We start from the raw sequence: 15,923 nt of genomic DNA on the forward strand, positions 1-15,923 counted from the left end.
CAGAAAGCCCTGGAATGTCCTGTCTGGAATGTTTTCTGAATAGATCCAATTAGGCATGAGACAGCCTCAACGGTAACAGCCTCAGTGTCTTTGTTACTGATAAGTCCAATTGACCCGGAAGTTTCTGGGCAGCCTTCTGGGCAGGGTGGGGCTTGGGCTTGACTCTGACTCACGTGTCTGGCTTGCCGCAGGGACCCCCTGTGAAGACCAGGGTGCCGGGCAGGTGACCCAGTGACTGCTTTTTGCTGGCTGGTACAGGGCTTCTGGTGCTGAAGGACTTGGGCATTCAGGTGGACCGCTACATCGCCTCCGAGGTGTGTGAGGACTCCATCACGGTGGGCATGGTGCGGCACCAGGGAAAGATCATGTACGTCGGGGACGTCCGCAGCGTTACACAGAAGCATGTACGTCAGCGTCGCAGTCCGCCCCTTTCTCCACGTCACTCAGCTCCTGGGCCCGCCCCTTCACGGCACTCAGCTCCTGGACCCGCCCCTTTACCTCACTCAGCCCCTGGGCTTGCCCCCTTTTCCAGTCACTCAGCTTCTGGGCCGGCGCCCACTGCTCTCATCTTCCTCTCCCCGCTTGAACTCTCCCTCCTTCTCTTCCATCTCCCTCTTTTGTCTCAAGAGGCTGGGCAGGTTCTGCTGGGACTTGGGGGGCCAGGCCTTTAGGGCTTGGGCTCCTCCCTGGCTGGTTTCTGGGCCCCTTTGAGTGAAGCGTTGTGGGTTACAGTAGGTTCCCGTCCTCCGGGTACTGTTAGCCACAGCTTCACCAGCCTGCATTTTGTCGCGGTAGTGGGGTCTGGTGGGGTCCTCTGTGAGTGGCCCCTTGCCTTTCCAGGTAAACATGTAGACCTTGAATCCCAGACCCTGAAGGGCATTGGAAGGGTTCAGAGGGCACAGGGCCCTTTTCATCTGGTACAGCCCGAACTACTGTCCCTGCGTGGCTGTTTTCCTTGCTGGCCTCCTAGATGTCAAGTTCAATCCCTTCACTTTACTATCTGGAAAACTGGGCCCAGAGAGCCTCGGTAACTTGCCCATGGGTGGAAAGAGAGAGATTGTGTATGTGTGTGTAGACAGCATACAAGCATCTGGGTCTCTTCTCTCCCAAGCGAAGTACTTTTTTTTTGCCAACTTCACAGATCATTTCTCTCTTCCTTTCCGCCTCTGTCCCCGGACATCAGGCCCATCACATTACCTTTATCCTCCCAGATCCAGGAATGGGGCCCGTTCGATCTGGTGATTGGGGGCAGTCCCTGCAATGATCTCTCCATCGTCAACCCTGCCCGCAAGGGACTCTACGGTAGGTGCATCGTCGCCCCTCTGCCTCCTGAGCTGGCGCTTCCGCACATCGGTTTCCTCTTTGGATATTTCTGCCCTGGGACGGCTACTCCCAACGACCCTGCCCTCCCCGTGCCCGAGCCACACCACTGTCTCCTGCAGACAGCCCCAGCTGATGGCTTTCTCTTCCGACCTCTCAGAGGGCACTGGCCGGCTCTTCTTTGAGTTCTACCGCCTCCTGCATGATGCGCGGCCCAAGGAGGGAGATGACCGCCCCTTCTTCTGGCTCTTTGAGAATGTGGTGGCCATGGGCGTTAGTGACAAGAGGGACATCTCGCGATTTCTCGAGGTATAGCCAGCACCCTTGGTTTGGCCAGCTCACTAATGGCTTCTACCTTGGACTGCTGCTTTATCCCTATCTCATCTGCATTGTGGAGCTGGGGACTGGGAACTTCTGCTTTGCAAGGGGCCCGTTGGGAAGCTCTGGGCTTCCCAAGTAGGCGAGGAGGAAGCCCACCCCAGTAGAAGCCGTGGTCTCACTCTTAAGAGGTGGTATATCAGCGTGGCCTCAGTGCTTGGAGGACCTGACTGTCATAAACAAGGTGGAGTGCCAGACTCCTTGGCTTGGAGGTCTATGTGGTGTTTCCCTGGGGAAACCTTTTGAGATGCCAGAATCAATTTTCCCAACTAGGATGGTTTGTCCTCACTCCCAGGCACCATGATGGGTGCTTTATGCCACCTGGGAAGAAAACATGGTTTATCTCAGTTTTTACTTAACGTAATGTGGGTCCCAACTTGGCTGAGCCCAGTTTGGGCCTGTGCAGAGGGTTTCTGGGCCAGAGCCCTTCTCTGGCTGAGCGGTCTGTGTGCCCAAGTCTTGGGGTCAGACCCCTCAAGCTGGTGTTGACTGTGTTGGAGCAGGCGTCTGTTTGGCTCACTATCTGGACATGCAGTAAAGACTTCCAAACTTGTTGGAAGGTACTTTCCCAAAGCCTCCAGGTTAGCTGGAGCTGTGTGGTCCAACGAGGTGGACATCTGCCACAAGTGGCGATTAAACTGACTTTAAGATTCCTCAGTCGCACCAGCCTCCTCAAATACCCAACCATCAGCACCTGGTGGGCCAGTGGCTACTACATGGAACAGTGCAGGTAGAACATCTCCATCTTGGCAGTGTGGACCATGTGTGGGTCTAGAATGTTCCTATGGGAGCATGTGGAATGTAGCTGAGTTTGATTCTGGCTTTTCCAGGGAGCTTCAGGCTGTCAGTGTGGCCTCCTGAGAAAGAAGTGAGAGCCTTTGAGGCTTTAAACTAACAAATTTCCTGGCACACTATAATATTTGTCTCTCTCCTGTTTTATAGTCCAACCCTGTGATGATTGATGCCAAAGAAGTGTCAGCTGCGCACAGGGCCCGCTACTTCTGGGGGAACCTTCCTGGTATGAACAGGTTGGTGAGAGCTCTGTGCCCGGGTGGCCATGGGTGGGTGTCTGCAGGCAGGATGATGGCACGAGGGGTGGCCAGCCTCCCCTGCAGACCAGCTTGCTGCTCTGCCAAGTTCTTCGTCTTTCCTTTTCCTTGAGGAAGAAGGGGAGTCAGGGTGTAGAAAATAACTTGGCTAAGAATCGAAAAACTAGTGGTCCCAGATAGGACCCTTAAAAAGCACACTCTTGACACAGAAGACCATATATCGTGCTGCTGAGTTACAGGGTTGGTTCTCCTGTACTGGTGATGAGTCAGCTGGTCCTTAGTTTCCTGAGGTAAAGCCATGGAGGATGTGTTTGGGAATGGGAAAGAGTGGTGCCCGCCGCTGGGCCATACTGGCTCCAGAGACAGCGTCTTGAAACAGCAGCCACCACACAGCTTAGAGCATCCTGCTCCACTTACTGTTCACACACATTGTTGGCATCAAGTCCTTTTTTTGGGAAGATGCTCTTTGTGTAGGTTGCACAGAGATGTTAATGTCCAGGAATGAAGAAAACTTATTTCTTCAGTGTAATAGTCATATTATAAAAAGACCTATGAGAAGAAACCACCAGGTTTCTCCCCCGGTGGCTCAGAAGGTAAAGCATCTACCTCCAACGCAGGAGACCCAGGTTCAGTCTCTGGGTCGGGAAGATCCTCTGGAGAAGGAAATGGCAACCCACTCCAGTACTCTTGCCTGGAAAATCCATGAACGGAGGATCCTGGCAGGCTACAGTCCATGGGGTTGCAAAGAGTCGGACACGACTGAGCCAACTTCACTCACTTTATGAGGGGAAAATAATTCTGGTTGAGAGTCAGCAGTTCAGAAGCAGAGGGAGACTCCCCCAGTCATGATAATATATTACAAAGAGAAGTATTTTCCAGACTGTTTTAAGTTTGGTTTTTTAAAAATGATTTTAATTGGAGGATAATCACACTATTGTGATTTTTGCCATGTATCAGCATGAATCGGCCATAGGCTTACATGTGTCCCCTCCCTCCCGAACTGCCTCCCACCCCTACCCCAAGTGTGGATTTTAAATCTCCATGGTTTCCTTATAAATTAAGATGAACCATTTAACCTGACCTCAGTCATCTACAATGCTTCTCTGCCAATAGCGGGAGGTTTTAGGAACTTCCCAGTCTCAGACCCATTTGGCAAAGCTCCTGTCTTTCTTGAGGGCTTGTGGCTCGGAAGGAGGTGGGTCAGTGGGAGCTGACCTAAAAACTGTCTTGTTGTCCCCCTCACCTTCCCAGGATGTCTGCATGTTGGATAAAGTGGATTGGCTTGTGTAGTCTAGTATTTTTATAGAGTCACTAAGTCGTCGTCTCCTGACAGACCTTGGGCCTGTGGGGTTTTTCTTACCTGCTTCTTCCAAGCCTAAAATTTTAGAACTCTGAGCTTCCAGGAGGAGCGGAGGTACTGCAGGGGACAGAGTACAAGCACAAAGGGACAAAGTACAGAGTGTGTGTGTGTGTGTGTCGGTGGGTGTGCATGCACATGTGCACATAAACAGAGTGGAGTTTGGAGGTGCAGTTTGACTGTGGGTCCTGGCTGGTGGACCACTGTGTAAAACCTCTAGTAAGTAATCCTAAATGTCAGAAAAGGCCATCACCTAAAGTGATACTTAGTGATCTGGTCTGCCTTCTGAGACGTGACACGTTGAGTGTCACGGAATTTTAGTCTTCTGGGGACTGTGCAGAATTTAAATTCTTGTTAACTGTACATGCAAGTACAGTTTGATGAGTGTCATCCACTGTACACACCTGTAACCATCACCATAGTCGAAATACAGAACATTCTGTCATACCAAAGCTTGCTTTGTGATGAGTACTTTTCAGATGCAGTCTATTTTTAGGGAACAGGTTTAAAAATAATTGGGTGTTTTCCTTTCTTGGCAGGCAGGCGTTACCTGTTTATTTGTAGTTTGGGACCACTTTTGAGTTTACCTTAAAGGATTTGGTGCTTGATGGCCCTGTGTCCGTGAGTGGCCACAGTGTCTGTGCCTGTGTTTGGGGGAGTTTGATGGGGGTTCTTTACTTTTCCATGTGAATCAGATGGCTGCTGGGTCAGTGCCGAGAGTGCATCCCTGCCATTCTCCTGGTTTCGGTCGTTACCCTCTCTCTCCTGCCTCCTAGGCCATTGGCATCCACTGTGAATGATAAGCTGGAGCTGCAGGAGTGTCTGGAGCACGGCCGAATAGCCAAGGTTAGCCCCAGCATCAAAGCCCTCTGCTAGGGGTAAGGAGAAGGGCAGGATGCGCTGGAGCAGCACCAGGGCTGTGTGCTGCCTGCGGAGGATGCAACTCAGGGGGTTGCAGTTGGTCAGAGGGGGAGGGTCCGGGGAAAAGCCTGAAGGGCAGGGGAAGAGGTTGGAATCCTTGCTGCTTGCAACCGTTCCTTGCTGAGCGTCACCCTGCTGGTCCTGTGGGAGGCAGACGCTAAGGAGTCTTGGCCAAGATTCCTGGGCTTTTGAATTACCAGGCCAGGATCATCATTGCATGAGCCTTCAGAGCAGATTCTCCTATGATGTGGCAGTTCCATTTCTCTGGAGAAATCTCCTGGGACTGCTGGCACCTCAGGGGTGTCTTTGCACCCCTGGGTAATTTGACATCCTTTTGCCTGCAAATCATTACTCCTGGGAAGAAAAACAGTTCTTAGAAGACTTGGGAAGGATGGTGACTCAAGCTGCTGTCTCTCTAGTCCTTGGCCAGCAGGACTGGAGTGAGGACGGCCCGGTGCCCTCTGTGTAGGAGGAAGAGCAGGGCAACCCTGGCCCCTGGATGGAGCAGGCCGTGTAGGCTTTGGACGTGGCAGTTGCTGTCAGCTGCAGATGAGTGCTCATCTCCCGTTTCCTCTCCCATCTTCTAGTTCAGCAAAGTGAGGACCATTACTACTAGGTCGAACTCCATAAAGCAGGGCAAAGACCAGCATTTCCCCGTCTTCATGAATGAGAAAGAGGACATCTTATGGTGCACTGAAATGGAAAGGTACCCACTCTTTGTGCTGGTGGGGGGGTGGGATCCCGGCCTCTGTGCCAGGCTCAGATCCCCTGCAGACATCGTGTGAGCAGTGGGTTTGTTTTCCCAGGCATTTCCCAACATGGCTGATGCCTGGGGAGGACTCTGCATTGTGAGGCTGGGCTAAAGTGGGGGGCATCTAGGAATCTGTCCCTGGAGCCTTGGCTCCCAGCAGTCCTGCTCAACTCCAAGGAGACACTGCAGCTGCAGAAGCTTTCCTGCTTCACACTGCTCATGTTAGGTTCTTTGTAGACCAAGACAGCATGGGAGCAGATGGGCCTTAGAGCCTCAGTGCCCTCATTTGTGCAGACTGGACTCAAGTCCTCATTCTTGGGGTAACTGCGATTTAGCCAAACAGAGACGTTTAACACACAAGCAGAGCAAGCCGGAACTCCTGACGTCAGGCATGAGTTGGGAGTCCTTGCAGAGTTTTCTGTCCTCTAGGGGTGGGCGTGGGAAGATACAGGGATGTATATTTATTACAGACTTGAGATGCCCATTGTGGATCTCAGTCTCAGGTTAAGCGTGTCCTGGATATGTTTTTCACAAACACTGACTTTGTGTCTGGACTTCCTGTGTGGGTCAGTGGTAAAGAATCCACCTGCCAATGCAGGAAACGTGGGTGATGCAGGTTTGATCCCTGAGTTGGGGTGATCCCCTGAAGGAGGAAATGGCCACCCACTCAGCCTGTGAAATCTTGCCTGTGAAAGATTCTTGCCTGTGAAATCCCATAGACAGAGGAGTCTGGTGAGCTATATACAGTCCATGGGGTTTGCAGAGTCAGACACAACTGAGTACACACACAAGTTTGTTTCTGCTGTGTGGTAAATCTCTCAGCAGTCATCATCTTAACCTGCCTTCAGACCCATAGAAAGTAGCCAGGCGCCTGAGACTTGAATTGGTTATCACAGACACAGGATCGCCCCAGGCCGGCGCTGACCCCTGCCCCTCTCTGCCTTTTCTCCCCAGGGTGTTTGGCTTCCCTGTCCACTATACCGACGTCTCCAACATGAGCCGCTTGGCGAGGCAGAGACTGCTGGGCCGGTCGTGGAGCGTGCCGGTCATCCGCCACCTCTTCGCTCCGCTGAAGGAATATTTTGCTTGTGTGTAAGGGACGTGAGGGCAAACCGAGGTAGTGACACAAGGTTAAACAAACAAACAAAAAACACAAAACACAACAAAACACCAACAACGTGAGGATGGAGAGAAGTATCAGCACCCAGAAGAGAAAAAGGAATTTAAAACAAAACAAACAAACCCCACAGAGGCGGAAATTCCGGAGGGCTTTGCCTTGCAAAAAGGGTTGGACATCATCTCCTGATTTTTCAATGTTAATCTTCAGTCCTATTTAAAAACAAAACCAAGCTCCCTCCCCACCCCCACTACCCCTTTTTTTTCTGGTCAAACCTTTTGTTTTCTACTCTTTTCAGAGGGGTTTTCTGTTTGTTTGGGTTTTTGTTTCTTGCTGTGACTGAAACAAGAGGGTTTATTGCAGCAAAAAAAAAAAAAAAAAAGTAACAAAAAATAGTAACCATACCTTGCAGAGGAAAGATGGGAGAGAAGGAAAAAAGGAAATTCTATAGAAATCTATATATTGGGTTTTGTTTTTTTTTTTACTATATATCTTTTTTTTTGTTGTCTCTAGCCTGATCAGATAGGAGCACAAGCAGGGGACAGAAAACAGACACTCAGGTGGCAGAGTCCCCTTCCAGCCACTGAGCTGTCTTGCCAGCACCATTCCTGGTCATGCAGATCACAACCCAGCTAGCAGCAGAGAGACGAGAACACCACACAAGACCCTTTTATACAGTATTCAGGTGCCTACCACACAGGAAACCTTGAAGAAAATCAGTTTCTAGAAGCCGCTGTTACCTCTTGTTTACAGTTTATATATATATGATAGAAATGAGATATATATATAAAAGGTACTGTTAACTACTGTACAACCCGAATTCATAATGGTGCTTTACAACAGCGAGATGAGTAAAAACATCAGCTTCCACGTTGCCTTATGTGCAAAGGGTTTTAACCAAGGATGGAGAAAGGGAGACAGCTTGGAGGTGAACCGTTTCCGTGGTGGGGTTTTTGATTTCCCCTTGGTGTTTAACAAGGTGTGAAGGAGCATTTGGGAACAGCGTTCTCCCGCTTCTCCCTGCCAAAAAAAGGGGGTGAGATTCGGTGGTCGGGACCGTGGAAAGCTGAGAGTGGGATCCATCCAGGCTCACGCAATAACCTTTTGATTTTTTTCAAAAAGGAGACTCCCTCAGCAAGATGGCAGAATGAGGGGTCTTCATTCCCAATTTCTCACATTAGCCGAATTGAGGGCTTCTTGCGGTGGGATCAGAAAAAAATCCAGGGTGCGGGCAGGTGACAGTTCACACCCCACCTGGAGCAAATAAAAAAACATACAAAACGTACTGGTGCTCTCCTGTCTAAGTCGCTTTTTGTGTGTTCTTTTATGAGGCCCCCGCCATCCACCCTCTGTGCACAAGGCGGCTTCCGGCCCCTGGAATGTGATGTTTTTGGTCATCTCCAAAGGCTGCAGTTTTATACTGGGAGGCTGATGACACCTTTTGTTATAATTATTCTTATGGTTCTGGTTATAATTACGTTTGTTTTCAGATTTTCTTTTAAGAAAACAAAAACCCAACCCCCCCTCCCTTTAGGTTTCAAACCAAGGTGCGGGGAGCAGGGTGCTTTGAAGTTAGTGGTGGCCCTGGTGCCCTGGCTCCCCACCCCTCGGGCCAGGTGGGCCACCAGGCGTGGCGGGCAACAGCTGATCGGCCGGGGGGTGTCCCTGAGGCCGGCCTTCCGGGCGTATCCCTCTTCTCTTCTGCTTCCCTCCTCTCAAGTCACGTGTGTCAGGGCTGGAGGGAGGACCAGGCCCCTCTCTCCTCGCGTGTGTGATCGGAGTGGTGTGTATTTTTTTTCTAGTACTTGGTCTGATGAAAGCTGTGCTCTTACCTCGAGTCGGCAGCACCTGGAGCCCCAAGTGCACGACACTTGGTTCCGCTTCCCACCGAGGCAGGCGGCCTGGCGTTGGCGGTAGGCAGGGATGGCGTGGGTGGCTCCAGGGTGAGGGCCCAACGGGCAGACGCCTGCCTGAATAGATGGGGTGTAGATATGTGGCATATAGAGATATATATTTTATAATGGGAGGGGGGAATGGCACCTCCTGGGACTGGCAGGGCTGGGAGGTGTGCTTTCAAGCACATGGTCCCATGTTCGCATCCCTAGAAAGATAGGGCCTATGGTGATAGGCGCTATATAAATACATAGATAGGGTCATGTATAAGAAATATTATGTCGTGGGGAGTGGGGGAAGGAGGCTCAGAAGGCTGAGTCTCGGGCCCCACTGCAGATAAGCCCCACACCAATCAATCAGTCCCACACGCACACACAGGAACATGTTTCTATACCGATGCATAACAAATGCACGTGCACACACACACACACACACACACAGCCAGGGAGCTCCCAGTGCTCTTCTCCCCAGGATTCAGGACTTTGCGGAGTCGGCCCTGCAGCTCTTTACCTCTGTTGCCCTGTTTGCAGGTAGACTGTCAATCCCAGAAGTTGCTAGGTGCTGAAGACAGGAAAAGGAGGAGGTTTTCTTTTAGCAGGTGCTCTCCTCTAGCAGGTAGCGTTCTATCTCTTTTGCCCCTGGTGATGTCAAAAGATTCTTCTGTTAGCAACCTGTGACACTGACCTGCAACCCTAGGCACCAGTCAAGTCAGCCCTCAGCTCCCCCTACTTATTCTCCCCCGTCCAAAGTGAATCTGACGTCCAGGGCTGTCTTGGCCAGGGGGCTTCCATTGGAAAGAAATGGGACAGCGAACCTCATCATTGGAATAAAGCAAATTAGTAATTGGTTAAAAAAAAAAAATTAACCAAGCTTTGAATCCTTTGCTCATTGCTCAGGAGTAAGCTCACAGCTGGTGGCCATGGTCTCCCACTCCTTTTAGGGGGTGCTTAGTCCCACACCCCAAGCTACTCATTTCCTTGTCAGATTGGTTTTTACAGCTCTGTGCGGTGATGGCAGGTGGTGATGGTGGGCTCCCCCGGGGCTGGAGCAGCTGGTGGCGGGGTGGGGGGTTCCCTCTGCCCCTCCCTCATTGGAGTCTGTACCCAACTGTGGTGCTCACCCTGCTCCCCTCCATCTCCAGCCAGGCTCCATCTTCCCGCCCGGAGCCCACCAGCACGACTCTGGAGGGCGGGGGAGGAGGGCTGCACAGACAGTCCAAGGTGCTCCCTCCCCTGGCGGCCGATACTAAGGTCTTCCCAGCATGTGTCCGGACTGTCTTTTCCTCTGCGGACCTTCGGGCTCTCCTAGGCCATGTGTCTGCTGCTGTGTGCAGGAGTTTGCTTTTCCCAGTGGCCCAAGTTCCATCCAGGGAGCTTGCATGGGGAAGAAACTTGGTAGCCAAGGATGTGGCAAGCCTTGAGGGGTCAGCATAGGCGAGCCAGCTTGCTTGTTGTAGCTGATCGTTGTTCCTCCTGGTCTGGCAACCTGACTTGGCTAGAGGCCCCGTTGCAGGGATGAGCATTAACAATCGCCAGCTTTTTTTCCAGCCACACCCGGGGGCTTGGTGCCACAGTAGAACTTGGCAGGTCCCAAGGGGACCTTGGGAATGTGCCAACTTGGCCAGGCTGGGGTGCTCTTCACAATCTCCTTCCAACCCCTGGGGTGCTTCTGGGGATACGTTCTAAAGGAGAGCTGTGCTTGGACAGACCTAGTCAAGGTTGTGCGTGGATTAAGGTGGGGGATCATTGGTAGACGCAGTGCAGTGGGAGAAACCAGGAAGGCCTTTGGAAAATTCTGGAGCATGTTCTTGGTGGAGTTTTGTTTCTCTTGAGCAGGCTCATTTACAAATTCTTGGAAAGGAGGGTTTCCAGGGACTTAGGGTGGTACCCCCTACTTATTGCAGGTGCCAAGGAGAGTGTGGTGCCAAAGAGATCTGTGGCTCTGGGCTGGGGGGACTGGCTGGGGTCACAGAGCTGGGGATTGCCTGCCCAAGGAGGAAGCTGGTCCTCGGCCATAAGCTGCTGTACTCGGGGGGCCTCGAGCTAGTTGGTGCTGACCCCCTTCCCTGGGGACCAGCCAAAGTGTGTAGGCTGGGCAGCTGGGGGTGAAGGCTGGTGGGGTCTTGGAGTCAGTGTACAGCCACCTGGGTGTGCCACTGTCCGTTTGTCTTTCTAGACCCCAGAACCTTCCTGCTGTTGAACTTTCTAGAAAGACTTCCCAAAAGAGTACAGGGGGCCACTTTGCATTTGAGATGGGCCTGGGAGAGGTTGGCTGGCGAAGGTGCCTGTGTGGGTTTTTGATGAGTTTGTAGGACACGGATGGGGACAGGCCAACCCAGCAGGAAGGCAGGCTAGTGGACATTGAACTAGTCTCCCCCTACTTCCCGAGCAACTGGCAATTCTGGGGAAACCCCGATGGAAATAGCCCAGCATCTCCAGCACAGGATGGTGTACGACAGGAGCAAGGAAAGGATTCTTTCAGCAGAGCCATCCAGGGAGTAGTCTTAGTCTTCATCTCACTGATGACGTAAGTTATATAAAAAGTGGGTCTCGGAGGCGGTTTTGAATTCCTGTTGTCCTGCCTGGTGCAGAGATGCTGTGGCAGTGGTGTCTTTAAGAGGTGTCATTTTCAGGGAACTTGCAGGGTTAGGGCCATGGGACCTGCCTGGCACCGCGATCTGATCTGACGAGAGCTGGTTGTTACTTGTGGTCAGCAGAGCCCACATGCTGGTGAGAACTGGGTTTCTAGCTAGGCCCTGTTTTGATCCTGGGAGATGAGGAATCTGAATTTGTCATCGGGCAGGGTCTAGTCTGGATGCTTCCAGCACTTGTGGTCAGAGATGACACTGGAGTTTTCCTGCTCTCTCTTCCTCCACCTCTGGAGGGATGGTGTGGAGCTGGAATGGCTCCCCCTCCCCGGCTGTCCCCTGCTGGGGCAAGGATTAACCATAAGTGTTTGGAGGATCTAAGAGGAAAGAGGATAGGTTTATATCAAGAATGGACTCCACTGTTCTAGCAGAAGCTCTTGGATCTTTACGTTTTGGTAAAGGAAGGCTGGGGTCTTTAGGATGTGAGGTCAGCCCCTCTTGCACTGTGTGTTCCAGAGACCCGGCTGAGCAGGCCTTTGGTTGGCCACCTCCTGTTTACTGCTGGCCCTCGATAGTGGAGTCCAGGGGAGAGGGACAGACAAGCAGGTCAGAAGCAGTGAGGACAAGGATGGAAGGTCCTTGGCTGGTCGTGACTGGCTAAATTGCCCTGGCGGAAGCCCCCAGACTCCTGTAACCCCCCTAACTGGAAAACTCCCCTGAGGGGCATGGGAGGGTGGCTTTCTCAACCTCCAGTCTCATGGCCTCCAGCCCTGGGCCCGAGAACATGAGCAGGGATCCGAAAGCATCACCTGAGTCCCATTTCACTTCACAGACTGATTTGGTAGCACAGCCCTAGAATCCAACGAACCACAAAAATACCGAAATTCCTTAGAATACGCAGAGGGAGGAGGTGACTCAACAAGGTGCTAAAACATTTTATTAAAAATATATATTGTTAAATTAAGTCTGCTGTCTGGACAATGACTGTTTGTTTTGTTTTCTTGTAGTGGAGTTTAAAAGAGACTATTATTTTACTCTGATATATTATTATTAAAAAGGCATTTTAACTTTGTACTTGAAAACTAAATGAACGATTTCATGTGTTTTAGCTGAGGCATTGAAGTAGCGGGTGCTTACTTATTTGTGGGAAATCATGTATTCATACTGAAGAATAAACTCCGTAGCTGATTTGGTAATAACTTTTACTGTTACAGACGATTTCGCTTTGACCCCGGCGGGAGAACACTTTGACTGCACATTCCACGCAGCTAAATGCAGGACTTACTCCCCGACCCTTCCCTTCCCGGTCCTCTTTCCTTTTTCTTCAGTTCTTCTTCTGACTCTCTGTTGTTGTTGTTGTTGTTTTTCTTCCTGGTTCCAGCATCCTTTCACCACTGTATTTTTTTTTTTTTTTTTTTTTTAGGGTTGCTTCTCTATTTATTGACAATAATAATGTACATTTCACAGTCTGGTTCTGGGACATCGGGGAGGGGGTGTGATAAGGCCCCGCGTGGGTCCCCACCGCCACGCCCCCGTGTCCTGTTGTATCTCTGTGTAAGTGATGCTCGTGACATAGCTGTTATGAAATAATTATAAAGAGGTCAGTGCGTACAGCAGATGTAGAAAGTCTGTCAATTCCGCCTTCATCACATTTTTTTTTTTGTGCCCAGAAGAATATAATAAAGCTCCTTTCTAATGTACTTGTGCTGGAGAACACTTGAATAAATGGACTGTTTTTGTGCAAAAAGAAAAACGGAAAAAGCACCGTAATAATGTCCTTTTGTCTTGCGTCTCCTTCCCCCTGACATGACTGTTCTCAGCCTTCCCCAGAGAGGTTTAAGTGCCCCAATCGGGAGGTCCTAGCTTTGGGTTTCGACAGTGCAGTTCCTCCCTTTAAGACATCACCTGCATGAACATTCGATAAGGATTGTAAACCAGATGCAAAAAAGGGTGGTTTGATTGACTGGAAGGTCAAAGATCAGTTAGTGAGGTGCAGTTGCTAGAAAAGCAAATTCTGTCCAAGGCTGAGCGGGGAAGACAATCATCAGAGGGGTCACAGGGCTTTGGTCATGGGCACTGTTCCCCTCTCTTTGGGTTTTTTCCCCCAAACACAGGGGCATCCAGAAGAGAGCAGCGGTGTGGCGGACAGTTTGGACTGGGCAATGGACCCTGCGAGACACAGGCGTTTGGCCTGAAAAAGGGAGAATTGAGGGATGAGTGCAGACAGTGACAGGGCGAGCCCCGGGGGTGGGGTGATGCGGGGTCGGTCTATGTGGCAGGTGGAAGAGGGGCCTGTAGGCAGAGGTTTGAGCTCAGCGTAGGGAGATCCTGTCTCACGCCTGGCCAGCAGTACTAGGGCTGCTGTGAGTGCAGCAAACCTGGTTGATGAAGAGGTGCTGAACAGCCACTGGGGCTCGTGCTGGGCTTCCCCAAGACCCCGAGTCTGGGTTCTTCTGGCTGACCCGTCTCTCCTCAGCACTGTCTTGCTAGAAGACAGTGCCTTGTGGTTGGAAGAGCCTGTCCACACACGACATCCCTTTGTCCTCATGATTCTTTGCCTGACGGTCACTAGTTCCCTATCCTCCCATCTAAGAGACTGATCTGAACACACAGAAGAATCGGGCTTTTCCCATCACATCTCCTCCCTAAGACCCCCATTTCATGCTGCACTTCCATCCTAAGCGCCAAGCAGATCCAGCCAACGGTTTCTTCTCTTAAGGGAGGGCTATTCAAGGTTTCTTTCCTACATTAGATTTTGGGGGAGGTTTAGGACGGCACCACTTTGCTGGTAGCTTTGAAAGAAATTATAAGGGGAAATTTAGAGAAAAAGAAAATAACAGGCTTCCCCCCAACCCCATGGGCACTTTTTATTTTCTTTACAAAATTGTAAATGTGTATTTAACTTCTACTTTTCTCTCATACTTTTCAGTGTTGATGTAGAATTCTTTTTTTAAAAATGGCTGCATGGCATTTTCTTGTTGGATGTTTGTTTATATATATATATATATATACATATGCATTTTATTTTAGCTATAAATAGAGCTGCAATAAATATCTTTATATGTTGGCTTTTCCCCCCTATATTTTGTATTTTTTTCTTTTAAGATACATTCCCAGAAATGAAATTTACTGGGGCAAAGTAGATGAATGTGGTGGTTGGATCCTGACATGTTTGCCTGAGTGTCCGCCCAATCCTCAGCTCTGAGACTCGGAGTTCAGAAGGAAACAAATGTAGTCTTTTGTTGGACAAACTCCGAAATGTGTTCATCTCAGTGAGAAAGACTCAAGATTCTGTGTGAGAGAGAAGCTGGAGATCTACAGCTACAAGCCAGAGATGGTAGCAATACTATTTGGTCACTAAATTTTGAAAGTGAGCTCATTTGGAGTGCGGGCCTGGAGGAAGCCTGGTAGGGGGTGGAATTCACAGAGAGTCTAGCCCCAAAGCTAAGGAGATGGGAGGTGTTTTTGGTGTCTTCCTGCTCTGAAAGCCAAGGCTGAGCACCCCAGTGTCATCCGCTGAGGGGTCTGGCCAGAGTTTATGGGAGGGAGATGCTGGGGCCATTTCATTACTAGAAACCATCCTGTGAAGTTCCTGGATTTAAATAAGATGTTATTTGATGATAGAGGGGTTGGGAGAGAGAGGGAAAGGTCAGGGCTAGGCAGGAATCAAGGTAAATGGGGGTTGACTGCTCGGGGGAGGGCAGGCTGCCCTGGGTGGGGAGAAGGTGCCACATACCACCAGGTCCAGGCTTGTTGGTTGAAGAGATCCTTCCCTGGGTGTAAAAAGGCTAACTTGGGTCTGGAGTGGAATTAGAGGAGGGAGGAGGGAAGATGCTGGCTGGGGGCTGGCTGGCTGGGGGAGCCAAAGCCGTACACAGCAGGGCCAGAGGGGCAGGCGTGGCAGCGGGTGTCATTCCTGGGGGGTGCCGGTTTTGGGGGTGAGGCTGCAGCGGGGGGAAGAAAGTGTATGTTACAGGTGGGGGCACAGGGAAGTCACATCCAAGGAGGATGAGGCTCCCTTTGGACAGTCCCCTGGTATCACCCCAAAGCTCCCTTTCTCTTTAGTTCCAACACACTTTAAAATGGGCTTTCCTGGTAGCTCAGATGTTAAAGAATGTGCCTGCAGTGCAGGGAGACTCTGGTTCCATCCCTAGGTCAGAAAGGTCCTCTGGAGAAGGGAATGGCAACCCACTCTAGTATTCTTGCCCAGAGAATTCCATGGATAGATCATGGGGTCTCAAAGAGTCAGACATGACTGAGCGACTTTCACTTTTCACACTTTAAAAGGCCATGGCCCACTGACCTCAGTGATACCTTTCCCGCCTCTCAGCTGGGATCCTAGGAGGGGCTGCGGCTAGGCTGGAAGGCTGGAGGCTTGGGGACGACAGGCTCTGAAGGGTAAACAACTCAAACAGCAATTTCCAGAGTTGGGTTCAAATGTCAAAAAGCAGCCCTGTTAAGCTCTCCCTGTTCAACCCCAAAGTCCCAGGTGCACTGAACTGTGTCAGAAGAAAGACCATCATTTAGATTGTGCTTGTCTGGATCCTGTG

General features: G+C 50.8%; 1 protein-coding gene across 9 annotated transcripts in view; it reads left to right on the forward strand.

Moving 5' to 3' along the window:
- The window catches only part of DNMT3A (DNA methyltransferase 3 alpha), a 102,443-nt gene extending 89,297 nt beyond the window's left edge, over positions 1-13,146 (forward strand). For 6 of the 9 annotated variants that reach the window (XM_070799019.1, XM_070799017.1, XM_070799018.1 and 3 more), the window contains 9 exons: positions 259-404; positions 1,212-1,302; positions 1,481-1,629; positions 2,641-2,726; positions 4,881-4,950; positions 5,613-5,731; positions 6,731-6,868; positions 8,696-8,806; positions 12,588-13,146. In XM_070799019.1, the coding sequence (XP_070655120.1) occupies positions 259-404; positions 1,212-1,302; positions 1,481-1,629; positions 2,641-2,726; positions 4,881-4,950; positions 5,613-5,731; positions 6,731-6,868; positions 8,696-8,806; positions 12,588-12,624 (947 nt within the window). In that variant the 3' untranslated portion in view covers positions 12,625-13,146. Of the gene's footprint in view, positions 1-258; positions 405-1,211; positions 1,303-1,480; positions 1,630-2,640; positions 2,727-4,880; positions 4,951-5,612; positions 5,732-6,730; positions 6,869-8,695 lie in introns of all 9 variants that reach the window. The other 3 variants (XR_011569365.1, XR_011569364.1, XM_070799020.1) reach the window with 3 other exon arrangements.
- The last annotated feature ends 2,777 nt before the right edge of the window (positions 13,147-15,923 follow it).

The sequence above is a fragment of the Bos indicus genome, chromosome 11 (assembly GCF_029378745.1).
Source record: "Bos indicus isolate NIAB-ARS_2022 breed Sahiwal x Tharparkar chromosome 11, NIAB-ARS_B.indTharparkar_mat_pri_1.0, whole genome shotgun sequence".
Lineage (NCBI taxonomy): Eukaryota > Metazoa > Chordata > Mammalia > Artiodactyla > Bovidae > Bos > Bos indicus.